The 27,885-nt window shown below is 33.7% G+C and overlaps 1 protein-coding gene across 5 annotated transcripts in view; it reads right to left on the reverse strand.

Moving 5' to 3' along the window:
- Positions 1-1,340: 1,340 nt before the first annotated feature.
- The window catches only part of LOC149780842 (interferon regulatory factor 4-like), a 60,946-nt gene continuing 34,401 nt past the window's right edge, over positions 1,341-27,885 (reverse strand). For all 5 annotated transcript variants that reach the window (XM_089937912.1, XM_089937911.1, XM_089937913.1 and 2 more), the window contains 9 exons: positions 26,849-27,023; positions 23,056-23,072; positions 21,700-21,763; positions 20,146-20,310; positions 16,727-16,864; positions 14,648-14,793; positions 12,182-12,339; positions 8,937-9,201; positions 1,341-6,146 (listed from right to left, as the gene is read on the reverse strand). In XM_089937912.1, the coding sequence (XP_089794038.1) occupies positions 6,009-6,146; positions 8,937-9,201; positions 12,182-12,339; positions 14,648-14,793; positions 16,727-16,864; positions 20,146-20,310; positions 21,700-21,763; positions 23,056-23,072; positions 26,849-27,023 (1,266 nt within the window). In that variant the 3' untranslated portion in view covers positions 1,341-6,008. The remainder of the gene's footprint in view (positions 6,147-8,936; positions 9,202-12,181; positions 12,340-14,647; positions 14,794-16,726; positions 16,865-20,145; positions 20,311-21,699; positions 21,764-23,055; positions 23,073-26,848; positions 27,024-27,885) is intronic.

Below are 27,885 nucleotides of genomic sequence, written 5' to 3' on the forward strand. Positions count from 1 at the left end.
TTAAAAGATGCTATTTTGCAAAAATAGTCCTTTCTTCTCAAGAGTCACTGTGACCTTGGTCTTTTGAATTTTGACCTCTAAATAGATTGGTTTGCATTCTCGCTCAAAGTGCAAATGATCAAGTTTGGTTAAGGTATATGTTCTACAACAGAGGTCTCAAACTTAGACCACCCTGAGGGCTGAATAAGGACATTTTTGATGGCCCAAGGGTCACGAAGCCTTTGTTATCTCTCCTGATGCCTTGTGACACCAATCATTTTGCGGGCTGTGTGTTTGAGACCCCTGGTCTAGAACAAAGTTTTTTAGTGGAAACTTTCTCCTCTGAGTCAGAGTGACTTTTGATCTTTAGCCCTCCAAAGCAAGACGTTTCTTCACCCAAGTAAAAACTTGAGTTAAGGTATGTGGTTTGTAACTAAAGTTATTCTATTGAAACCAAAAATGGACATTTGTTAGTCATATCATAACACATTCCATGAAATAGCAAGGCATACAAATATGAAATTCAATACATTCTCTACAGTTTGCTTTCAGTCAAGACACACTAACAAGTGTTATCCACCTTTCCAAAAGTAGGTCGCAGTGACTCGAGTCATTTTCTTACAATTTTACAAAATTTGATATATTTTTGTGAGTACAACACTATCACAAAGAAACAGGCCACAGTGGCCTAAATTTAATGCTTTCTGTCAGTTTCTGTCCTTTCAGTTTTCAAGCACATGCATAAGATTGTTTTGAAATTTAGTGATGATGCATTACTGATTATTATACTATCTGCTCTTAACCTATATATGATGACCTAAATTGTTATGTTTTGCTTTGCTAAACAGAGATGTGAAACTATATGTTGGGGGGTGTATTATAATTGTTGTTGAAATGGAGTTCAGTTTATAACAGGGGTGCACAACTCCTGGCCCAAGAGCTGGATCCGGCCCTCGAACATGTTCTGTCTGAGATCGAAGCCTCATTGATTAAAAGGCAATGGAGACCTAAGCCTCAGTGATTAGAAGTCAATGAGACCTAAACCTCAGTTATTAGAACAGTCAATGGAGATCAAAGTCTCAGTGATTAGAACTGTCAATGGAGATAGAAGCCTCATTGATTAGAAATCAATGGAAACCTAAGCCTCAGTTATTAGAACAGTCAATGAGACCTAAGCCTCATTGATTAGAAGTCAATGGAGACCTAAGCCTCAGTGATTAGAACAGTCAATGGAGATCAAAGCACAGCCAGATAAAAGGTCAATTCTTAAGATGGGTTTAAATTTACTTTCTTGCATTGTAAAATGTGAGAATTCTTCTAGTTACCTTTAAAGTTAAAAAGATCAACAAATTAAAGACAAATTATTAAATTCAAGACTTTATTTATAATAATTTTTTGCTGACAAAAGTGATTATTGGTATTCAGTAGCTTTCTAATGTGATTTTAATTGCAATTTACTCAATAAATGCAATAATTCAAGCATGTCAAGGATATCATTTTGCATTACAATAAGAACATTGGTTTGCCATGTGTATCGAAAGATATTTTGTTAAGTAAACTAAAACAATTTATATGAGACAGGTCTAGGTCATGGGATCACCTTCAAGTCACTGGGAAAAACGGGTCTGGATGATCATGGCAGAATGAGACAAATATTAGAGCATTCAGTCAAAATGGTAAACTTCTCTTTGAAAAATATGTTTACCAAATCAACCAAAACAAACTATTTTGGTACTAATATCATCACCATGCACCCTAACTGTCCTACCCCCAAAATCTGTAGCTTCTGGGCCAAGTCACTGAGATCAAAAATAAACACAGGAACCAAGTTTCAATGTGCATCTGAATTTATTGATGTCACAAGAAAATACTGCAAAGTGTGCTCCAAGAGTAGGTCAGCCTCAATAATGAAAAGTTCCATCTAATATATTCCAATCAGATAATAAATTCATTTATATATAAATTAGATGGAATATACTAATTTTGATCAAACATGACATTCTTATGACAGTCCAACTTTAAAATCATGTTGTTTTAAAAAAAAAATGTATTTCTGCATCATAACTTGATTAATAACCACATGTATGAATTTAGAAAGTTCCAAAGACTCCTTGCATCAGAAGTTGTAGTCAAATAAGCAGCCTAATATTTTTTCCATTGATCATCTGCTAATAATTTAGTCTGAAATACCATATATATAATCCATTGATCATCTACTAATAATTTAGTCTGAAATACCATACATATAATCCATTCATCATCTACTAATAATTTAGTCTGAAATACCAAATATATTGATCATCTACTAATAGTTTAGTCTGAAATACCACATATATCCCTTGATCATCTACTAATAATTTAGTCTGAAATACCATATATATAATCCATTGATCATCTACTAATAATTTAGTCTGAAATACCATATATATTGATCATCTACTAATAGTTTAGTCTGAAATACCACATATATATCCCTTGATCATCTACTAATAGTTCAGTCTGAAATACCATATATATATATATATATGCTTATTAGTCATTTTCAACTGCAAACAAACAAAACCAGCAGATCATGGTCTATGTTGGTGCTACTGATTGCTTCTAAAACTCCACACAAACCCAGATCTGCTCGAGCATTATACAATGATAGATTTTGGTCTGTGCAGTTTGCAGTTTGATTCAACATATAAGCAAGTATATATACAAAGTCTACTTGGAAAACAAACCTACATCATTAGAAAAACCCACAAATTTAATGAATGATCAACAGGAGTATTTCCCATGAGACACTAATATCTGACACGAAGATCCTCTTACTCTACTTGTGTATTTTGACCCGTTTTTTAATAATAAGACCAGCTCCAAAACATGATGAAACAACTTAAAAGGCTAATTTTCTTGCTTATCAATGTATTTATGAACTCACAGGGTAGTGTGACCTTAATTATTATCCTTCATATACATCACTGGAATATTTCCAGTAAATGATTCAATGAAAATAAAATGATTATATGAAGAAGAAAAAATTGATTAAATGAAGAAGAAAAAATATTCATGCAAACAATAAAATGAATCAAAATAAAACAAAAAGATCAAGATTGAACAGTAATGAAAAATATAATAAAACAACTTACAATCTGAAAAATAATTTCTGCATATTTTTATATCCAGTCCATTCATCTCCTTGATCTGACCACCGTTTTACTATCTTTAATCTGATCATATGAGTGGACACAAGTGAACAATGGTTAATTTAAATCAATTAATTCAAAGGCTAAGTTTTTACAAGATAATTTTAACAGAAATGATTTAAATTGAATTAATATCAACGAGAATAACTCACTTACAAAACTATACTGTAAACAAATTATAAACATCACTTTTAGCACAGTACTACACAATATAACATCACATAATAGCTTGCGCTAATGGACACCTCTTTTCAATGGCCAGCTCATACTAATGGTCACCTCCTTTCAATGGCCAGCTGACATTAATGGTCACCTCCTTTCAGTGATCAGCTCACACTAATGGTCATCTTTCAGTGGCCAACAGTCTAATTTCCCTTAAAACATATTTCCTCTACAGTCTTTTAACTCCCTCAAACAACATCCTCCCAAAAACCGTATATACTTGAATACAAGTCCAACTGCACACAACATAGACCCATATTTACCATTGTGTAATGTAGTGGGAGATCAGAGACTATGTTTTTTGTTCTACTGATTACTTGTAAGAAACTGCATTGACCCAGATCAGCTGGTGCATTATGCAATAGCAAATCTTGGTCTGTGCTGTTTTCAGATGGTCTTGATAGTACATTCAGAATATTTTCTTGTGTGTTTGGCTGTTGAAAGGAGGCTGCACTATACTTTTCTTCCCAAATATTCAAGTTTAATCTTCGTCCAAGAAAAATGACACTTTATTCAGAAGAGAAATGACAGTAAAAAACAACAATAATTCAAACAACCCCTGCTCAAACAATAGGCAATGTTGCAATGACTCACTCAGCTGAAAGTACCAAAAACTTGAGCAAAAATTTAGTGTCACATTGATTTAAATTTCCAAAGTTCTACTCTATATCAGTGTCTCCTATCCAGCATGCAGTGTGGTAGATTTATCCAGTCTAGTTTCATTTATCTCAAGCAAATCTTCTCTATAAAAACTCAGATTGATATGACGGTCATGTTGTTAAGGATTCTGTAGAAACAGCACTTGAATACATTATCTTCATCTAATTCTCCTGTAAACAAGTCTGACAAGTTCCTGATTACATCGTAGATGCTGTGACCAACCAACAGTTTAGTCAGTGAGATGATCTTTTAAAAATCTTATCCCAAAAATTGGACACGGTTGTTAAATAAATTGTTCCCATAAACAAGATTGTCAGATACATAGAAATTAATTTTTTTAAAAACAGACTGTACATTTGTTTCCGGTGCTAATGAGTATCCATGGCAACAAACTGATTTGCAGCAGTCTTACAGTGGAATGCTATTGAAATACAAATATTACGAGTCCGATTCAACTGCAAATTGCATCGACCCAGATCTGCTGTCACATAATGTGTTAGCAGATCTACTGTACATACTTGCATACAAGTCACGTCAAACTGCAAAGAAAGATCCAGATCTGCGATAGCATAATGAGTTTTAATGTGTTTTCTTATTTTGTTTGCTCTATTGCTCTAAATGATATTCTTTTAGACTAAAACTGTTGCTACATACATTCGTTTGAAGACAATCCTGTGAAATACAAATGCCAGCAATTCTTTAATATGCACATATAACTCTTCCTTCTCATAACCAAGGCAGTTGGGTTCTATAACAGCATTATGCACCAAACCAAGGAATGTGAAAAGGTTTAAAAAGTCAATGAATGCATGCGTGTTGTACTGGGGGTGGGATAAAGAAAAGAGAAAACATCCAGTCATATGTATTGTAATAATTTTCATTTTAGTAAATTGTATATATTTTTTCTCATGTCATGCTATTTGTGCATTTAAACTTGCCTAATAATAATGTTTTAAAAATTTAGCGTGGCCGAATGGTTGCACATGTAGGAAAAATACAAGATAGACTGAAGATAGATGTTTTAAATAGGAATTAATTTTATAATATCATGCTTCACATTTTTTTCCCACCCATATTGCCATATAGGCAATTTAAGTAAACTGGTTTAATTTTGGTCATAGGCACCATAGCAGTATTCTGTTACATCAGGAAGTGTGTTGTAATATTAAGGTGTGTTGCAATAATGAAGTGTTTTTGTGATAATGAAGTAAATTGTAATAATGAAGGGTGTTCATTATAATGAAGGGTATTGTAAAAATGAAGAATATTGTAATCATGAAGGGTTTTGTGATAATGAAGTAAATTGTAATAATGTTTGTTCATTATAATGAAGGGTATTGTAATAATGAAGAATGTTGTAATCATGAAGGGTTTTGTAATAATGAAGAGTTGTACATGCATTTTTCTATACAGATTTTTTTTACAGAAAACAATTTGGTGGATATGGTACATGGTTTTGGGTAGGACAATGTAAGTAAAATGGTATAAAATACTGTATGAAATGAACTCTATGCTGTACACAAAGAAATCTATAGTCTACACAATAAAGAACTATATCTACATATGGCACATAAATTAGAAGGTCACAAAACAATCACAATTTGTGTGATCAAATAAAAGGCATTTCTATCTCTGCAAAACTGTTTATCATGACAATGAAATATCACAAATTTGCCTAATGAATGCTAACATGATTGAAATAGTAAAAAGTGCAAAATGTAACAGAAATTGTGTGATTTTTTAACACAAACAGCTATACAAGAGAACAAAAGAAAAATGCAAATTAAGTAAAATATGAAGATTTCTTTAATCTTTGCAAAGAGACAAGGAACTGTGAATTGTTAGTGAATTTGTGCTCTAACAAACTGTAAGTTTATGGTGTATGTTTAAACCAAGGGAAAAATAAAAGAAGAAAGGTAAACTATAGCACATCTCAGAAAAGCTTTTTCTAGACTATCAGTTGTATCCATTTATTGGCAAATGAGGTTGGATAGGTTCATATAATGTCACTCTTTTCATGCCATCCAAGTATTTGTCGTATTCATCAGATTTGGAGACCTCAATGGTCGGTGTTATTGGGCTGTGACACGACACCTGCAAGGTAAACAAAATATCACACATTATTTCTTTCCTTTTTTTGTAATACTTATTGTCTTAATGGCAAGTCTGTGTCTATGGTCTTTGTAATATTCATTAGACAATGACAGATCTATGTCTGTGGTCTCTGTAATATTTATTAGACAATGACAGATCTATGTCTATAGTCTGTGTAATATTTATTAGACAATGACAGATTTGTGTCTATGGTCTTGTAATATTTATTAGACAATGACAGATCTGTGTCTATATTTGTAATATTTATTAGGCAATGACAGATATATGTCTATAGTCTCTAATATTTATTAGGCAATGACGTATATGTCTATAGTCTCTAACATTTATTAGGCAATGACAGATATATGTCTATAGTCTCTAATATTTATTAGTGACAGGTCTGTGTCGATGGTCTTTGTAATATTTATTAGACAATGACAGATCTATGTATATGGTCTCTAATATTTATTAGACAATAACAGATCTGTTTCTATAAGCTTTGTAATATTTATTAGACAATGACAGATCTACGTCTATGGTCTCTAATATTTATTAGACAATGACAGGTCTGTGTCTATGGTCTTTGTAATATTTATTAGACAATGACAGATCTATGTATATGGTCTCTGTAATATTTATTAGACAATGACAGATCTGTGTCTATGGTCTTTGTAATATTTTATAGACAATGACAGGGCTGTGTCTATAGTCTTTGTAATATTTATTATACAATGACAGGTCTGTGTCTATAGTCTTTGTAATATTTATTAGACAATGACAGATCTGTGTCTATAGTCTTTGTAATATTTATTAGACAATGACAGATCTGTGTCTATGATCTTTGTAATATTTATTATACAATGACAGGTCTATGTCTATGGTCTTTGGAATATTTATTATACAATGACAGGTCTGTGTCTATGGTCTCTGTAATACTTTTAATATAATGGCAGATCTAAGTCCATGGTCTTTGCAGTTGCTTGACCATTATACGTTAATAAACAAAATAAGCAAGACAATCTAAAGGTCAGTATTTAAGTACTGGTTCACATTTGTAGTAAACAAAAACAAAAACAAGGAACAAACATACAAGTACGTAAGTAAACATAAATCAATTTATCTAATGAAACCTGTTCTTAATTTAGGACACTTTCAGAAATCCAAGGAAATTCCTAATATTGGCATCCTGTATATAAAGGAAACCTGACTTATGTGGACCAATGACACTGATTTTTTCCAAAAAAAATTGTTTCACTGCAAACAAAGGCCATTGCCACAAAATAAAAGTTGTACACTATTAAATACTGATGGTTTCATTGTGCATCTCATTATATTATCACTTATATATCGTTGGTTAAGGCACGTGCATTAAGTCGGTGCATTAATAATTTCACTGATATAAAGAATGCCTGTCCATAAAGGACAGATTTATCCAATTTTAAATCTTGTGTTATAACAAGTAATAAAACAACCATTGACCTTTGTTGAGAAGAATATAGTTTTATGAACTAAAAAACATGACATTCTGAACTGCACTTTGTATTAGTCAATATGAGGCTTACTGGTTAATAAAATATAATATTCACCTCAACTAAGGTTTATAATTGTATAGATAAGATAGGGAGACATAAACAGATGTGACTATATACATCTTGGCAAATAGACAGCATGACAGAAAAGGTAGTTGCCATGTTGTCTTTTAATTTTGAACCCTCTACTCATGCACCAATTAAAACTAATCATATTTAACATTAATTATTAATTATTAATAATTAATCATATTTAACTTTGATGTGGAAGAAGATGGCCTTGTGTTAAAAATGGGCCTCTTGGACCTCATAATGGGGGACCATTGAAGATGCCCAAGGACCTCATAATGGGAGACCATTATAGATGCCCCAGACCTCATAATGGGGTACCATTATAGATGCCCAAGGACCTCATAATGGGGTACCATTGGAGATGCCCAAGGACCTCATAATGGGGTACCATTATAGATGCCCAAGGACCTCATAATAGGGGACCATTGGAGATACCCAAGAAGGACCTCATAATGTGGGACCATTTGAGATATCCAAGAAGGACCTCATAATGGGGTACCATTTGAGATACCCAAGAAGGACCTCATAATGGGGTACCATTTGAGATACCCAAGAAGGACCTCATAATATGGGACCATTGGAGATACCCAAGAAGGACCTAATAATGTGGGACCATTTGAGATATCCAAGAAGGACCTCATAATGGGGGAATCATTCTGGATACAAAAGATAAGAAAAGTCCACATATTAAAAGTTGGTGGATAAATTGAAAATTACACTTTCTGAGTGTACAGAATACTACAGTATGATTGTCACTCACACAAAGTCCCTTCATTATAATGCAGTTATGGGAATGACTCCCATTTTTTAAACTTAGTTTTAATCATCACTATTTATTTCATACTTTTGTCTGGTTGTTAGACAAGGAGACCAAAATATAGTGTGGCTTTGCATCATTAAATATCTGGTTTCTTGGGAGTTTTGTGTACAGCATACCCCAAAATATATCATTCTGACATATCTCATTATAAGGTGACTGTACATTTTATATGGCACACTTGTATGGCTCCCATTACCAGCTTTATAATGAGGGAACACTTAACAGTAATTTTACAACCAATGAATTTAAAGATGAATTGAGAAAAGGATATAACAATGTATTAGACAGGACCCCTCCCTCTGCAGAATATTCACTTGAAGAGAAAAAAGTGCATCCAGTATCTGGAAATTTTTGTTAACTGGTACTTACAGTAGTAAGCTGTCTGTGGGCCTTGGTGTGATAGACAGTTAGGGAAATCAAAAGATTGGCACGATCCTCTGTCAGGAGGTCAAATTTCTGACCAAAGCTGATGACTACATCTGTGGATGGTTTTGCTTCATTTCCTTTTTGCAAATATATTTGAAAGGCTGGCAAAAAGTAGTTTTCATAGTCATAGATCTTGACTGGCTGGTCTCGGGCAAGTTTGAATGTTTTTCGACTGTCTATGGATGGTGAAGATACAAATATGGCACATCTGTGAGAGAAATATAAAGAGAAACAATTATCATGAATTTGACTTTCTGGATACCAGCTTGTCCGACATGAGTTGTCCTTAAAATCCAAATTTATTGCAATTAATAAAAAGATCGTTCCCTCAATGTAAGACAGCATTACCTCATTTTAATGCTGCATATGGGAACCATGGAGTATACTGTCTTACATTGAGACTGCCTTATAATGAAGCACATAGTACAGTAGTTACTCATTATAATGCTGGCAACTGAAGCCATGAAGTATATGACCTTATAGTGAGACTATCTTATAATGATGTACATGGTGCAGCATTCCTTCATTATAATGCTGGCCATGGAAGCCATGGAGTATACTGCTTTATAATGAGACTACCTTATAATGAAGTACATGCTATAGTACTCATTATAATGCTTGCCATGGAAGCAATAGAGCATATAGCCTTATAATGAAATACTTGGTGCAGAACTCCTTCATTATAATGCTGCTAATAGAAGCCATAGAATATATGGCATTATAATGAAGTACATAATACATATAATTTAACTACCACTTAATGAAATGGGATCCATGACCATACACACTTATAACAGGAACTGTGTTATAATGAAGGACATTATAGTAAGGGAATGGTATACAAATACCACAAGTTTGTTCAAAATATTGCAAAAGACAGTGGAATGAATGTCACTGTAATAATTTATATTGCTTTGATATCAAATTAGTTTGGAGAACTTTTATTATAAAGAGGATATTTGCTTCCTGCAAGTGAATAATGGATATATTTCATCATATTTAATCTCATGGGTGAAAATACTTGACTTTTTCATCCACAAAATGAAATATATCCATGATTCTCTCTATAGCAAACAAATTTTCTTTTTATTTTATGCTAAAATATATTGGCTAGCAAAATGTGTATTGTCTGTATAACATACGGAAGTAGCATATTTCTTTGAATCCCACACGATGTCCGTGGTGTACCATTTATGTTCTGCTATGTTATTCATGCAGAAAATGTAAACAAAAACCTAATTCTCATTCCCAGTTCAAAGTATAATAGCATGTTAAGAAAAGATAAAAAACTATTTGTGCCTTGTTAGATTTGAACTGGAGTTGGGTTTGATATGCGGCAGCCAGTTTACCACATGGTGAAATAAGCATCTAAGAATAACTTTGAATTTCACGCTTGTCTTCACATTGACATGGCAGTGAAATTATTTCTTGTAATTCACGGCCCTCACGTTAAAATAAAATTACAATTTCTCAGTTTTGGGCAGAGAAATTGATTAAATTTTATCACTTTTAAAATGTAATTAATTACCTGATGATTACTTTTGATCATATTTCTCAACAAAATTACCAACAGAGTATCTTTTAACCTATATCACTTTTCAAATGTAATTAATTACCTGATGATTACTTTTGATCATATTTCTCTACAAAATTACCAACAGAGTATCTTTTAACCTATGTATTTCAATCTACAAATGTAATACCTACATATATTTATCCAGAAGCGTTTTATATTTTAAAGTAAAGGACATGCAAAATACTCTCATTTGCACAAATGTGTGTGTTGTTATGTGGATTTTTAACATAGCTTAAAAAAATTTCAGTCATATCACTATGATGTCTGCAGTGTAGCAGTTTATAGTGATGTCTAGCACTGGGGCATCATGCTGCATACATGTAGCATGATGTCCCACCCAGTCACAAATATATATATATATATATATATATATATATATATATATATATATATATATATATATATATATATATATATATCTGTTTTTATGAAAATGTAACCAAACAGTATTTAGAAAGAAATCTTGAATCCAAAATCTTTCTAACTAACTGATTAAATTATCAATGACTGGTATGCCAATTAAAAAGTCTGATTGGATTCTATTTCGGCTTTTCACAAATTACTGATCAATGACAGATGATAACAGTTGCTACTGATTATAAAAAACCCAATTAAAATAAAAAATGTGCAGAACCATACCAGTGATACTTTCAAAGTACTAGAATGTGTGATACTTTCAAAGTACTAGAATGTGAGATCTGACAGAAGTATTCTATAAGATTTACCAGTGATACTTTCAAAGTACTAGAATGTGAGATATGACAGAAGTATTCTATGAGATTTACATAAATATTATTACATTTAATTTTTCTGTAATAATCCAACTGCTCTAATTTTAAATGCAAACTGTTCATGGGTTCAATTTTAACACAAGTCAGCAAATGAGTAAGGTCCGCATAACTTCATTCCAGATAGCCCGATATGCAAATTATTCTGACGACACTTGCAAGGTATGGTCATTTAGTTGAAAATGTCCATGGAAAAAAGTCTGTATGTGCTTATTATTCCATGAAAATTAATTCAAGCAGTGAACCTGTGATCTGGTTAAAAGTTCTGTAAGAATTTTTTTAGCAATGAGATCTCACAGGCATGTCTCAGAAGTGTATGAGAGCCAAAGTTACAAAGAAGGATACTGAGTGCTACAAATTGAGAAAATGCAGAAAGTCCAGGACCACTCCAGCGACCTAAGTGGTTAGTGCATCTGCCTCAGATGTGGGAGGTCACAGGTTTGAACCAAGGCTCAGTAATACTAAAGACTTTTAAAATATGGTACTAGCAGCTGCCTTGCTTGCTGCTCAGCATTAAGAGGTTAGTTTTAGAACTGGTCGGCCTGGTGTCAGGATAATGTGGCTGGGTGGGAGATGATGCCACATGTCTGTGTAATGATGCTTCAGTGCCAGACATCACTATAAACTGCCACACTGCAGACATCATAGCAATATGACTGATTTTTTTTTTATACATCTATGTTAAAAATCCAAATCACACACACACGGAGTCCAGAGAAAACCATTGGCTCAAGGCTGAGAAATATCATGAACCATTCATTACACACCATGGCATTATTGCAAACCATGGCACCATTACATACCATGACACCATTAACTGTTACCTGCATTTCCTTGTGGCAATAATGTCGTTGCCTTCTACTCGTAACAGCAGTCCACGATCAGCCACCTTAAGAAGCATCTGTGTGGACTGATTTTGAGCAATGTTGGGTGTGTTACATTCTGGGAGACAAATCTGTTCTGCATTAGGTGGCCCAAACATCTGTACAAGAAATAAATTTAAAAAAAAAAACATTTACATAATAATTTACTTCATATGGAAGCAGATAGAACTATTTTTACAGCTCAATAATTTAATATAAACCAGAATTTTATACAACATAACATGCCACTAATAAAAAGAAAGAGAACTGAAATAATGTACAAGGTACCTAATCTGTTGGCCGTATCTGTCGGCCTATAAGTTGATGCGGAGTATAAGTCAAATGAGCATTTTTGGTAGATTTTCCATCTTCATCAATATATAAGTTGATGCTGAATATAAGATGAGGCCATTTCAACACCTCAGCTTCAGTTTTTTCCACTTTGTTCCACAAAGCATCACAAATGTTATCCTATCTGTAACTCAGTAACCTTTCCAGTCTGGATCAATAAATGTAACTTAAAGTACCTAATTTGTTTCACATGAAGTATGTAAAACATGTTATGTACTTTTAGCTACATATAATTATGCTGATCTGAAAATTTACTGAGTTACTGATAGAATAAAATTTGTGATGCTGTATGAAATTAAACAATAATAACTTCCAGTTTCATAAATATTAAAAGTATCACTGTATGCTGTTTCAGATTACCAGCAATAGGGAAATGGCATTATTAATGATAAAATGCTTTTTCCACATTTAATGGGAAGAGATGTATATGTATTTCATCACAATTTTCTTACTGCACCTCATGATCAAAATAAAATATGGCCCGATATATATATATATATATATATATATATATATATATATATATATATATATATATATATATATATATATATATATATATATATATATAAGAGAGAGAGAGAGATTCCAGCTTTTCATGTTTTTTGTAACTTATTGCCACTGTTTAGCTAAAGCTTTTGTCAAAGAGAGAAAACATTAATAAATAAAATAGTAAATGTAATCTATGAAAATACATACCATAGTCCTTCAGGGTTTAAATATTCACAATCGTTATATCTGTAGAGTATCCATTAGGTTAAATCACATGAATAATCATTTTACTTGCTGTCTAATTTTCTTTGCAGGTATAACAACCTCTCCATTTCCAACAAATACAATTTTTTTAAATGTGAAAGTACTCTTACTGTACTTAGGTGGCAACTGTTTTTTATCTTTACCCATGCTATACGTTACTGTAATTGCTGTCAGTCGTATGAGCAAGTTCAAAAGATGTCACTGGTTGAGAATATTATATGAGTAACTACCAGGCATTTCCTTTCATTATATGGTACCTTATTCATAATACCCATGGGAAGACTCATTTCCCTATTGGTAGCCTCACTAATCTGATCTGGTCTGCCAAATCTTGACCTCATAAGAGTATTAGCTTAAAAAATCCTGATTACAGCTGTAGTATATTTAATTAGCATGTGAATATTGGAAGTGATAACTAAAACTAAAAGAAATTACTTACCTCGTGGTATCAATTGAAAATGGAATATAGTACTGCACTTTTATACATGAGTAAGATAACAGACAAGTGAACAATACAGATTATCATAAATCTCTCTCTCTCATAATGGGGCATCATTTTTATTTGATCATGATGTGCAGTAAGAAAATTGTGATGGAATATCTGCATTTGCCATGGTTATTCATCTTCTAACTTGTCAATTCTAAAGAACATATATCAAATTTAAACAACATATATTACTAATGCATGCTGCTTTAGCGCAATTACATCTGATGTACGTTCATTTTTAATACTGACCATCATGCAATTGTTTAAAATCCTTCTATATTTCATCATACATGATCTCTTCCCCAAAATGAAAAATTATTTTTCAAACTTTTGGAGAGTTTTTTTCCATACAAAACATTACGTGACATACGATTAAGCAATTTGGATGACAAAATCCATATATAAGTCAATTCGTAGTATAAGACCAAGTGAAAATTGACTGGTAAAAAAAGTATAGTCTTATAGGCCGGCAAATATGGTACTCAAAATTCAACAGTGATATTCCAACCAGTTATGTTGACATTAATTTGATCAATTTACATGTACGTATTTGGCTTTTAATTATTTGGACTCCACCTAAGATAGCCAGTTTGACCATTATCATTCTGTTACATTTCATTGCCCTCAGTTAGTTCCAACAATGTTCACAGCAATTAATTCAATGACAGAGCCTTCAGTATACAATAATACTGTGTGAATGTTAATAGAAAATATGCTTGTGGACACTGGAGTATTAATTTCTTTGGGTTTCCAAAATAACCATTTTTTTTAAAACCAAATTTAACTGCTTCATAGATTATCAAAGGTACAACAAAAGAGACTTGTCCACCTACCCCCTCGTTTAATTCCTCAGATAGCTGTCCAGTCAGATCCTGTCCAGAACCATGAAAGACTCGACATCCATCAGGGTTTTTACATTCATGCTCAAACATACCTTGGTTTCTGTAGTGCACTGATAGGTACAAGCTGTTATCATCACCTGAAAATAAATACTGTGTTGTTTTCATTTTGAGTCAGACCTATTGACAAAATTTACATCAAAACGTTTCAGGTGAATCTTGATAAAGAATCAAAGGCTTGCCATTTTTTCTAGGGTTCAAATAACAGCTAAGTATTCCAGGCTGAGTGGTCAAATTTACATTTCCTCAATGCAATATGCAAGTGGTTTTACCTCCCTCAGTTTCAAACTTTAGCCAGTACATCTGCAAGGAAAACAACTCTAATTAGAGCTCTGACTTTTTAAAAACAGAAGCAAGGAATGTCTATTGTCATGGTTGTCATATGTATGCGGGTGTAATTCAGGGAATGGTAAGCCATTAGCAATGTCAGTAATTTCAGCAAAACTAAATTTTAGAACTGGTTGATGGAATATCTTGTTGTGAAATGCAGCAGCAAGGGACTACTTTGCACATACTGCAAAATAATACAATACTGACATTAGCCATCCTGGAGTGTTGCTATGACATCCATCAACGTAGTAACATAACCCAGCATAGAGACAATGCAGGAATGAAAAGCTCACTCCCAAATGCAACTAACATGTTAAAACATTCTGACTAGTGTGGCCATTGCATGCATGACATGCCTAACAACAATGAAGATCCTATTTCAGAAATTGTATATCATTATTTAATAGTAATATATTGTTTTAAATACCTCAATATAAGACAAATTCACTTACAAGACAGTCAACTTATATGGGTCATATAACTGCATTGCATTGAGGGTATACTTATATTGGTTCTATCAACTGCATTATAGTGAGGGTATAATTATAATGGTATGATGAACTGCATTACAGTGAGGGTGTCATTATATTTGCCTTTGTAATTATATTGGTATGATGAACTGCATTACAGTGAGGGTGTACTTATTTTTGCCTTATGAACTGCATTATAGTGAGGGTGAACTTGTATATGTACTATGAACTGCATTATAGATTGGGTGTTGTTGTTGTTGTTCTTGGGTTTAACGCCATTTTTCAGCACACGATAGGCTATACATGGCGGCCAGTATAACTGGTGCAGGAAGAACCCTGGAAAACCCAGGGAAGAACCACTGACCCACGAGAAGCTACTGGCATAGATTGGGTGTATTTGTATTGGTCCCATGAACTTCATTATAATGAGGGTGTACTTATAATGGTCCTATCAACTGCATTATAGTAAGGGTGTACTTGTATATGTCCTATGAACTGCATTATAGTAATGGAATAAGTAATGGAATACTTAAGTGGATTCTATGCACTACATTATAATGAGGGTGTACTTACATTTGTATCTAAGGATTTGGAAACATTGTGCAGTAACCCCTGATTATAACACTGTCATGGAAGTCATAAAGTATACCACCTCATAATAATGTATATGCTGCATATAATATTACAACCACACTAACCTTATAGCAAACATAATGTTATAATGAGGTGCCTTATAGCGAGACCACTTATAATGAAGTACATGATACATCTAATTTTACTACCATTTAAATGAAATTACATCCATGGGTATACTTGTCTTATAAAAGGAACTGTGTTATAATAAAAGGACTTATGATACTGGATATATTGTGGTTTACTGATACAAATATTTTTAAATGTGTTTGCATTAGTAGAGATAATAGCCATGTGTAAATACAACAGTAAAGTCTCCATTAAGATGATCAGATTGTCTCCAATATAAATTAACATCTATGTTGTGTATCTATTTAAAAAAATCATTTCAGAAATTTCCAAACAATATTTTTGGTACAAGAAATCATTCCATGTAGCTTTAAAGTGAAAATCAGTATTCTAATAGCAAAATGGCATCAAATTTTATAACAGGGGTTTTGCTGCTGTTGCAAAAATGCGGCATTTGACCAATCAGATAACATGTTTCTTTCACAAAATGTTTGAATATAATGAGTCCTACCATTGGATGCTAAAGATGTACTAGACGAAATTGTGGAAAGTTCTTGGGGTATATCTGCCCCAATATCAGAAAAGGATTTTGCTGCAATTCTCTCAATACTGTTCATCTCTTGGTGGTGTGGTAAGGGAATCTCAATGTCTGAAGATAATAATAATAATAATAATAATAATAATAATAATAATAACTAAAATAATAACAACAAGAGCAACACTGGCTATTTTATGGTAGGCCATGAATTGCTGAATTTCCAAGTAAAATAACTGATAATTCACTGGAGTGAATTAGGATAATTAATTTCATTGCCACATCAATAACAAGATAACCGTAAAATTCAAAGTTGTTATTAGATGCTTACGTAACCTTGTTGTAAATATGGCCACTTCCCATTAAAGATGAATAGAGTTCAAATCCAGCAAGGTGCAAATTATTATTATTTTCTTATTGTGCTCCTTTACTTTGAATTGGGAAGGAGAATTATGTAATTGTTTATATTTTCCTTGCGAATAATCACAAAACAGAACATAAACATTATACTGAAGATATCGTGTAGGATCCGGTATTGAATCTACTTCAATCTGTTCCACAGAATATCTTGCAAGCCAATACGTTTGAGCAGAAAATAAAAATTAAATTTACTTTGCTATGAGTGAATGTCATTGGAGTATATTTCATTTTGTGGGTGAAAAACTTAAGTATTTTCAACCACTCAATTAAATGTATTCTTTCTTCACTTGTTTCAAGCAAAAATTCTCCAGAAAATCTTTATAATCACAAGTAACAGTTTAAAATTACAGAACTCCCATACCTAAACATCCAAATAATTTGTCCTGGAAAATGATTGATATTTCCTGCTTTCTGTTTATTATTTCACTCATTATATATTCAAATGACAAAAGTTTTTGTGAATAAAAGTAGCAAGATATAATTGTCGTTCATTCTGATGTAACACTGAAGGTGGCACATAACAGCTGTGTTTAGAAGCTTAGGTCCCATTTTTTCTGTACAGCATTAGGAACCAAGCTCCTATAGGGATGGTGTATGACAAGAAGCTTCTAGCCCCTATTGAGTGATGCCATATGATAATAAGCCCCAAGCCCCTTTGAGTGATGCCATATGACAATAAGCCTATAGCCGATTTGAGAGATGCCATATGATAATAAGACCCTAGCTCCCTAGAGGGATAGTGTATGACAATAAGCCCCTAGCACCTTTGAGTGATGCCACATGACAATAAGCCCCAAGCCCATTTGAGTGATGCTGTTTGGCAAGAATTACGTAGTCCTTTTTAGTGATGCCATATCATAATAAGCCTCCAGCCCCTTTGAGTGATACTATAAGATAATAAGCAATAAGCTTCCTAGAGGGATAGTGTATGACAATAAGCCCCCAGCCCCTTTGAGTGATGCCAATTGATAATAAACCCCCAGCTTCCTAGCGGGATGGTGTATGACAATAAACCCCAAGCCCCTTTGAGCAATGTCATATGACAATAACCCCTAGCCCATTTGAGTGATACCATATGATAATAATTCAGTGATTAAGCCCCTAGCACCTTTTGCATGATGCCATATGATAATAAGCCCCTGACCCCTTTGAGTAATGCCATATGATAATAAGCCCCTAGCTTCTAAGAGGGATGGTGGATGACAATAAGCCTCTAGCCCATTTCAGCAATGCCATAAGACAATAAGCCCCAAGCTCCTTTCAGTGATGCTGTATGATAATAAACCCCAAGCTCATTTGAGAGATGCAATATGACAATAAGCCCCTAGCTCCCTAGTGGGATGGTGTATGACAATAAGCCCCTAGCCCCTTAGAGTGATGCTGTATGGCCCCTAGCTCCCTAGTGGGATGGTGTATGACAATAAGCCCCTAGCCCTTAGAGTGATGCTGTATGGCAATAAGTCCTTAGCCCCATGGAGTGATGCTATTTTGCAAGAATCACCTAGCCCCTTTGAGCAATGGTGTATGGCAATAAGTCCCTTGCCCCTTTGAGTAATGTTGGATGACAATAAGCTGCTAGTCCCTTTAAATGATGGTGTATTGCATTAAGTCCATATCCCCTTTGAGTGAATGTACATGGCAATAAGTCTTAGCCCCTTTGAGTGATGGTGCATGACAATAAGTCCCTAACCCCTTTGAGAGATGGTATATAGCAATAAGTCCCAAGTCCATCAGAGTGATTGCTGCTATAGTAATGCAAAATAAGTAAGAATTTACACTTCAGTTTGCATACAATCCTCCCTCTTTCAGCTATAGTAATGCAAAATAAATAAGAATTTACACTTCAGTTTGCAAACAATCCTCCCTCTTTCAGCTATAGTAATGCAAAATAAGTAAGAATTTACACTTCAGTTTGCATACAATCCTCCCTCTTTCAGCAACAAGATGGATATCATTTAAATTCTAGATGAAGTTCTCAATGAAAACCTTTCCAAATCATTTTTTATGGTCGGGGGAGGATTGCTGTCCCAATTTAACTGAAGATTACATTGGGATTGCCTTTTTATATGTACACTCCACAATTCTACTTCTATCCCCAAAGCAAAGTGAGGTGTCATTTTAAAATTGTACCTTGGTTAAGTTTTCAGACAAATATTAAGATGTATGTATGTTCTTAAGTTACAAATCTTACAGGATTGCTGTCATATGAATGCAAAATTAGAAGTCCTATTGCCTTTTCATATCCATGGAACCAGACATTGAGGGAAGGTCAGGGTAACTGTAAAATTAGAAGTCATATTGCCTTTTCATATCCATGGAACCAGACATTGAAGCAAGGTCTGGGTAACTGTAAAATCTGAAGTCCTATTGCCTTTTCATATCTATGGAACCAGGCACTGATGCAAGGTCAGGGTAACTGTAAATTTAGAAGTCCTATTGCCTTTTCATATCCATGGAATCAGACATTGAAGCAAAGTCAGGGTAACTGTAAATTTAGAAGTCCTATTGCCTTTTCGTATCCATGGAACCAATGAGGGAAGGTAAAGGTAACTATAAATCTTGCTTAAGAACCATAAACATCTATATCATGCAAGAAATATAACTCCTTGGAATATGTATCAATATTATTCTCTCTCTTATATATATATATATATATATATATATATATATATATATATATATATATATATATATATATATATATATATATATATCTTAATATAATGCAGTCCATAAGAGCTATGGGGTATACTGCCTTATGATAAGCTATAGGATAAATATAATGTTACTACCACTTAATGAAATGGATGGCTCCATGACCACACTTGCCTTATATTAGGAACTATTTTATAATGAAGGGCCCTATAATGAGGGAGTAATGTACACTAATGAAAACAAGCACACAGCTACCATATGTACTGAATGATTAAATTTTGCAACAATATAAAAGAAAACTGGAAAATGCTTTGGCTCACCACTCTCTGGCGACAGGGACTTTTCTGACGTGTCCATATCACTTATGCTGGTGCTGAGGCGGAAGTCATCAGGCATGGACCCGGACCGAACATGGATTAAATCTCCAGAGTCAATATTGTTTAAATCAGGAGGGATTTCTTGTTGACTAACTACGTCACAAGGCTCTGAATAAGAGAAAATTAATTGAACTGATCAGTTTTTACTCTGTTTATTCTCTACTTATTATGGACATGAAAAACACAAACAAGAAATGGGTTAGCTGATAGAATGGTCTAATGCAAAAGTACTCGAGCAATTAACCTTGGTTAGCAGAAAGTATTCCATTTTGTTCAAAACCTGAAGAGTCATTTGTTTAGAAAAAGTTGAAAGATTTTCTATTTTCAGTAAATGCTGCTATATTTGATGCCCCTATCAGTGCTATTTATGCAAACTTGAAAGGCCCTCATGTCAGGATGCTTTCTGCCATATTTATTCTTTCTGGCTGAGCTGTTAAAAATACTAAGTGGAGCAGATGAAGCCAAACTATTTGCATGAAACCATTATGCATAAATTTAACTACAAAGTTTGGTAAACATATGAGGAGCAGAACTCATGCTATTGCACAGAAAGATGCTTGGTGTGATTGGTCACAATTAGTATGCACAGAAAGATGCTTGGTGTGATTGGTCACAATTAGTATGGACAGAAAGATGCTTGGTGTGATTGGTCACAATTAGTATGCACAGAAAGATGCTTGGTGTGATTAGTCACAATTAGTATTATCTTTGATAGCTTGACTCCAAATCAATAAAGTTCTGTATTTTATGGGGGATACATGTCTGTAATGTGTCATGAGGGTATCAAAGCAGAACTCAAATTACTGCATACAAACCATGATCATAGTGGCTGTATAGCCATTATACATTCCATTTCAATTTTGGGTGCATACATGTTGTGACAAATATCAGAGCTTAAAAAACTACAGTGTTCAGTTCTGAAAATTCTGTTGTTCAGTGCTCAAAGTTCTCCTGTTCCATGCTTAAAGTTCTCTTGTTCAGTGCTCAAAATTCTTTTTTGGTGTTCAAAATTCATTGCTCAAACTTCTCTTGTTAAGTACTCAACGTTCTCTTGTTCCACGATCAAAGTTCTCTTGTTCAGTGCTCAAAGTTCTCTTGTTCAGTGCTCAAAAATGTCTTGTTCTCAGTGCTCAAAATTCTTTTTGGGTGTTCAAAATTCTCCTGTTCCATGCTTAAAGTTCTCTTGTTCAGTGCTCAAAATTCTTTTTTGGTATTCAAAATTCACTGCTTAAACTTCTCTTGTTAAGTACTCAACGTTCTCTTGTTCCATGATCAAAGTTCTCTTGTTCAGTGCTCAAAGTTCTCTTGTTCAGTGCTCAAAAATGTCTTGTTCTCAGTGCTCAAAATTCTTTTTAAAAAAGTAACCCTTTCCGTGCAAAATAATATCTATGAACAGAAGACATTGTGAGGATAAAAAGGATTAGAACTAACTATAACATTCCAATTACATCTATGTATTATAAATTTAAAACAGATGTATTGACAGTACATCCTCACCAGGTTTGATTTCCCTGTGTATAGTTACAGGTATCGTCTCTGGTTCCACCTGGTGGACAAAGCCCTGAAATAGTGAAAAAACACAATCCAGTTTCTTCTGTAACTCATTCGTCATATGCAGAATCTGTACATGATCAAATATGATTTCATCTGGTTTGGTATTTGACAGCACGGCAATAAAAGGATATTTAGCAATGAGGAAAATGGTATAATGTTCCTTACCCAAGGTCTCACTATGGTAGCCAACCTGTGGTAGGATTTAAACCAAGAACCTTTTTGGTCAAAAGTCTAACATGCTAACCACTCAGTCAACACAGCTCCAGTCTTCAACAGTTGCCTCCTACTACATGCATGTGAGTGCATTGGGTCTATTCTCCATCCCTGAACCCAAAGGGGGTTAATGAAAATTAACATTGGGTCTATTCTCCATCCCTGAACCCAAAGGGGGTTAATGAAAATTAACACTGGGTCTATTCTCCATCCCTGAACCCAAAGGGGGTTAATGAAAATTAACATTGGGTCTATTCTCCATCCCTGAACCCAAAGGGGGTTAATGAAAATTAACATTGGGTCTATTCTCCATCCCTGAACCCAAAGGGGGTTAATAAAAATTAACATTGGGTCTATTCTCCATCCCTGAACCCAAAGGGGGTTAATGAAAATTAACATTGGGTCTATTCTCCATCCCTGAACCCAAAGGGGGTTAATAAAAATTAACATTGGGTCTATTCTCCATCCCTGAACCCAAAGGGGTTAATGAAAATTAACATTGGGTCTACTCCAAAACCCCAAGCCCACAGGAGGTTAATGAAAATTAACACTGAGTCTATTCTCATTTCACAGCCACAAAGGGGGTTAATTAAAATTAACACTGAGTATATTCTCTTTTCCCAACCCCAAATGGGGTTTAATGAAAATGAGTAACATTTTCAGTCTCATGGTTAACATTTTGAATCATTAATTATAAGTTTATACGATCCTAATAAACAGACAAATTTCATAAATTGCATCACTCTTTACGCCTGAAACTATTTTTTCACACTAAGATAATTACATCTCTTACATACGATGTTTACATTCTGTTCTCATTATTTTTAATTTCATAAGTGAAATCTGTTATAATCTATACTCACATAATAGTCATGTCCAACTGCAAACAACATAGACCCTTATCTGTCATCACAAAATGCATTGGCAGATCAGGGTCTATGTTGTTTGTTCTACTGATTACTCCAAACAAACTGCACAGACCTAGATCTGCCAGCACATAATGCGGTGAGAGACCTGGGCCTATGCAGTTTACAGTTGGACCGGATGTCTAAGTTAATATATACATAAAATAAGGCCAGTACTTACAGTGGGGTCTTCCACTCCTATTGGAAAAAAAAAAAAAGAAACTTCAGTGGAAAATATAATCAAAATCTAATATGCCTATTATAAAACCCTTCCTTTTTTAAATATAGATTCCCACTTTTGCAACAATATTGCAAATATAAGAAATTATTGAATTTATGAATGCATTGATTTTACACACCTATATACACCTCTCCCTCAATAACTCACGCACATCGGGGTCCAAAAACATTGACCACACTATAAGTGAGGCACGAGTTATCAAGGGATCTATAAAAAAAAGCCAAAACCAATAAAGGAATCGACGTAAAGGCAAAAAGGGGTGGGGATGGGTTGGCAGGTTATAGTGTTGAATACTCAATTTATAATCGTGCTGAGATTAACTGTGAATAAATATCTCTTCATAACGGTGTACTTTGTTTATTTTTTCCTCATAGAGCAACATTAATTTCAGGATAAATTACAGTATATTGAGGCGATCATCGAAAACATTATTCCACGCGGTTTCCATTCTCTTAACATGTGTACCACTTCACACATTGTGTACTATGTCACTAATTTGTGTGTTGAATTGGAATTTACATTCTAGTTTTAGTGTCTGATTCAAAATAGACAGGTATTTTTAATACAAAAGATCATTGTCAATCAAATGAACGAACGATAAATAGATAGATTTGATTGTGGTAGAAGTAAAATGAAAAAAAAATCACAAGGGTTAATCATTACCAACATGAATTTAATGGATCTACAAATTTAAAACAATGTAAATTTGAACACGATAGTACTTGCCGTTTTGTGACATGCTTGACAAATATAACTTCACATTTTGAAAAAATCAGTTAATTTTTTTGTGTTACTCCTTGATTTCTCTGCTGCCGAGCAAAATCCCACAGATTTCTCAACTGTATGATCTTTACATAGTCAACATTTTGGGTCTCCAGCCACCGTATAAAAATGTGAAACCATTTTTGATTGGTCAAATAAAATGAATTTTGATAATGGTAGTGACCACAAGAACTTGTGCTCAGAATTGCATGCCTTTGATTTTTTGTTGTTGTACCTCCCATGCTTGATTTGATACAAAAGACATATTCAAAGTGATAAACAACACAGGTCTCCTTTAACTGATTGTTTAGTGCAACAAACACTTCCCCAAGTTGTTGATCAAAACAAAGCCAGCATGTAATTAGGTTCTTACGAAAGTACTCATGGGTTTTGATGTGACGGTGGATTGACTTTTTCATGTTTTCATAGAACAGAATATGTTGTGACTAAAATGTTTACACTGAGACGGAATTAAAGGATTAGAATGTGACTTTCACATAGCAAGACATTTAATTGGTGTTTATTTCATTCTCTGTTGTCACCTGTTAGCATTTACCAGAAGTTTTCATTGATCGCCATTTCACCAGACTGTTTATTTACAGTGTATTGACAACTATTTATCATTACAAAAACTTACATAATATATGATATCTTATTTAGAACTTGCAAATTTCACAATATGGATTCTATCTTTACGGGCATTAATCACCATTTTCGATGATAAAACAAGCGATGTATCAAGGTTTAATTTACTAATTCTTATCATAATTTTTTTTTAAATTGGGAGCCATGCCGTACACCCCGTTATATGTGGGATCCCGAGTTATCCGGGCGCAAGTTATCGAGGGATTGGTGTAGTAGGTCGCTGACTTGTCATAATGGTCATAATGAAATGACCCCTTCAAAATAGGATCCCTAACCATAAACAATGCTAATAAAAGTTGTCAGTATTATTATAAACAAGACATGCAGAGAAATTATGTTTTTGTTAACAATAACAATGATTATTAGTTAAGACCAATCAAGACATGCCAGAGGGTTGTAGATGTATGTCACAGTGACCTATATCTGTTATAGTGATGTAGTACTAATCTGCAAAAAGTAGACATACATCAATGTTCAAAGAAAGTATAGCAATAGAACAAGAGAATGACAAAAATTATTAGGCCTGTACATAGTCACTTATGCAATGAAAAGTAGGTCAGAGTAACCTACCTTTCATATAATGGCATAGTACTCCACACATACAATGTACATATCAAGTTTAATGATTGTACAAGCACCACTGTCCAAGAAGGTGAACTAAACATTAAATATATACAGTCTCTGAGGCAAAGAAATGTAGGTCAGTTACCTAATGTTGAATGGCTGTGGTACACTTTAGGCTGCATGTACATATTGAATTTCTCAACTGTACAAGCAACAATTATGTTTGAGAAACTAACGTAAACAAATAAATTATATATGATTATTGGACAGAAAAAGTAGGTTGCTGTCCATTCATTTAGTTTGGCAATAAAATTACCCATCAGTATGTACAAAAACATATAAAGTTTCATGGCTGTACATGCAATACTGTCCATTAAACTGACCCAAAGAAAGGTTTCAGTCACTAAAGTGTGAAAAACGTAGGTTATGTTGACTTTCTTCTGGTATCATGGCGTAATACTCCTCAAATGCATGTACATATCAAATTCAATGACTGCACAAGCAATAGTGTCAGAGAAACTGACCTAAAAACAAAATATGTACAATGAAGATTGGTCAAAACATAAAGTAGTATGAAATTAATAAAGCAGCAAAAGTAGGTCACAGCAATCTGAATTTATTTTGGCAGTGTGGTCCTCAGGCTGTATAAAGTTTAATTACTATATTTACATGTGTTTGAGAAATTAACTTAAACATAAATTAATACATTTGTTAACGCCAATGCCAACTAAGATGGTGGGTGTATTGTGTAAGTTCTCCTATGCCTTCATGCAGACAAACTACAAACTGGAATCCTATGTCAAGCCTTGTCTTTGTGTGCTTTGAAGATTATACATGATTTATCATTACAGTGCTTGATCAATCAAGTATTTATCTCATTGTTCACCTCCCAGTTTTTAATTATGCTCATGTTCCAATTTATATGCATTTGTATATAATATGTATTTATCAATTATACCATTTCAATAACTAATGTACATGTGTATAACAGTTTATGTACTCTGTGAACTTGTTTGCATATTTCAGATTTCACAATTCTCAACTCCACACATTCAAGTACTAGTATTTACTAATGCTGATTTCAGCTGAAAAAAGTGAAAGACTATTATCATCCTTGTGAGATTAACAAGTTAAGACCTTAGATCCAATCACAGAGCCATTTAAACCATAAAGAGGCCCAAGAGAGGTATTATATTATGAAATATTATATTTAAATTTTATTTAGCATTTATAAACCAACAAGCACAGCTTTACCTGTTTGAGTGTGATTTGGATTCTTAATGTAGCTTTAACAACTTTTCAGACATATTGCTACGATGTTTGCAGTAAGACAGTTTATAGTAATGGGGCATCATGCCGCAGACAGGTAGCATGAATATGTCCCACCCAGTCACATTATCTTGACACCAGGCCGACCAGTCTTAACAATAACCTCTTACTGCTGAGCACCAAGCGAAGCAGCTGTTAGTAACATTTTTGTAATTCTTTGGTATGACTCGGCTGGGAATTGAATCCACGACCTCCCGCATCCGAGGCAGATGCTCTCACCACTAGGCCACCAGAGTGGTTTGTCTGTCTTAGGTTTTGGAGAATAGTATAAAAATGGCAGACACTTTAATTTTTAGAATAAGCAAGATTTTCTGTAAAAGAAGCAAAGAACAATGGTGCATGACGTCACATCAGAACAAAAAGTACAAGTGACCTTCAACTAAGTTAAACCTTTATTTCAATCTTTAGATATAATTAGAAAAATGTAACATACTTGAATTTACAAATCTGTACACTTTGTATGGGTCATTTCCATCCAGTCTGTTCATTTCCTTGACCTCCTGGATGTTGGGCAGACGATTCAGAGCACAACGAAAACGTGTCTTCCACGTGGGCCAATCTGCTTTGTCCACGCCCTCTCTGTATCGCCCCGTGTGGACAGCCCATTCCTATAAAAATTACATATATAAAGATAACACTGCAAGTCAGAGAGAATATTGTAGTAAAATCGTATTTAAATCAGCCACCTAATTAGGAAAATAATAACCCATTTAAATATGTCTCTATTTTTTAGCAAGTTGATGTTGAATATAAAATCCAAATAAAATGTTACATTTTACAATACTGACAAAATTGGCAGATTATGGCAGGTAGTAGCTTAATTAAGAAGACCTTTCATGCAACAAACACGTTTTGAAATATCGGGGTACAGGAATGTGCTGGTTTAACAAGACCATTACATTTATTTTGTATGCTTTGATATTTTATACATACCTACACCTTTCAAAATGTGAACACCTCAAGATAATTAATGATCATTACCAAGCATATGTAACCACTGATGTCGATATATGATATGTATCGTGATATATAGAGCCTGATATGATATGTACAGTGATATATATTCCTATAATGCTTATTTTCATGTAAGTCACATAATGGGCTTCCTTCTGTCATTACAATTCAGTATCACCTAATTATTACTTGCATTTTGATTGCAAATTGGATTTCATTAAACTATCCCAAAATATGACAAAATTTAAAAGACAACAAATACGGCAGGAAAATGCTAGACCTGCCAATACAACTGCGTCCTATTTCAAGAAATAATGTATTATACAATTATATAATTATATAAGTTCTCAGGTTACAAGTATATCATGGATATCGCGATTTGGGAGTTGGTTTAGGCCGTGTTTCTCGTCTTGAAAACTGCTTTTTATTCTATGCCGTTTATATAATAGTCAAATAAGGAAAGTTATTTTCAAAACTAAGGAAACTCAGTTAAGAAGTGCCAATACAATATTTTGT

Source organism: Sinohyriopsis cumingii, chromosome 16 (assembly GCF_028554795.1).
Source record: "Sinohyriopsis cumingii isolate HCF-2022 chromosome 16, ASM2855479v2, whole genome shotgun sequence".
Taxonomy (NCBI): Eukaryota; Metazoa; Mollusca; class Bivalvia; order Unionida; family Unionidae; genus Sinohyriopsis; species Sinohyriopsis cumingii.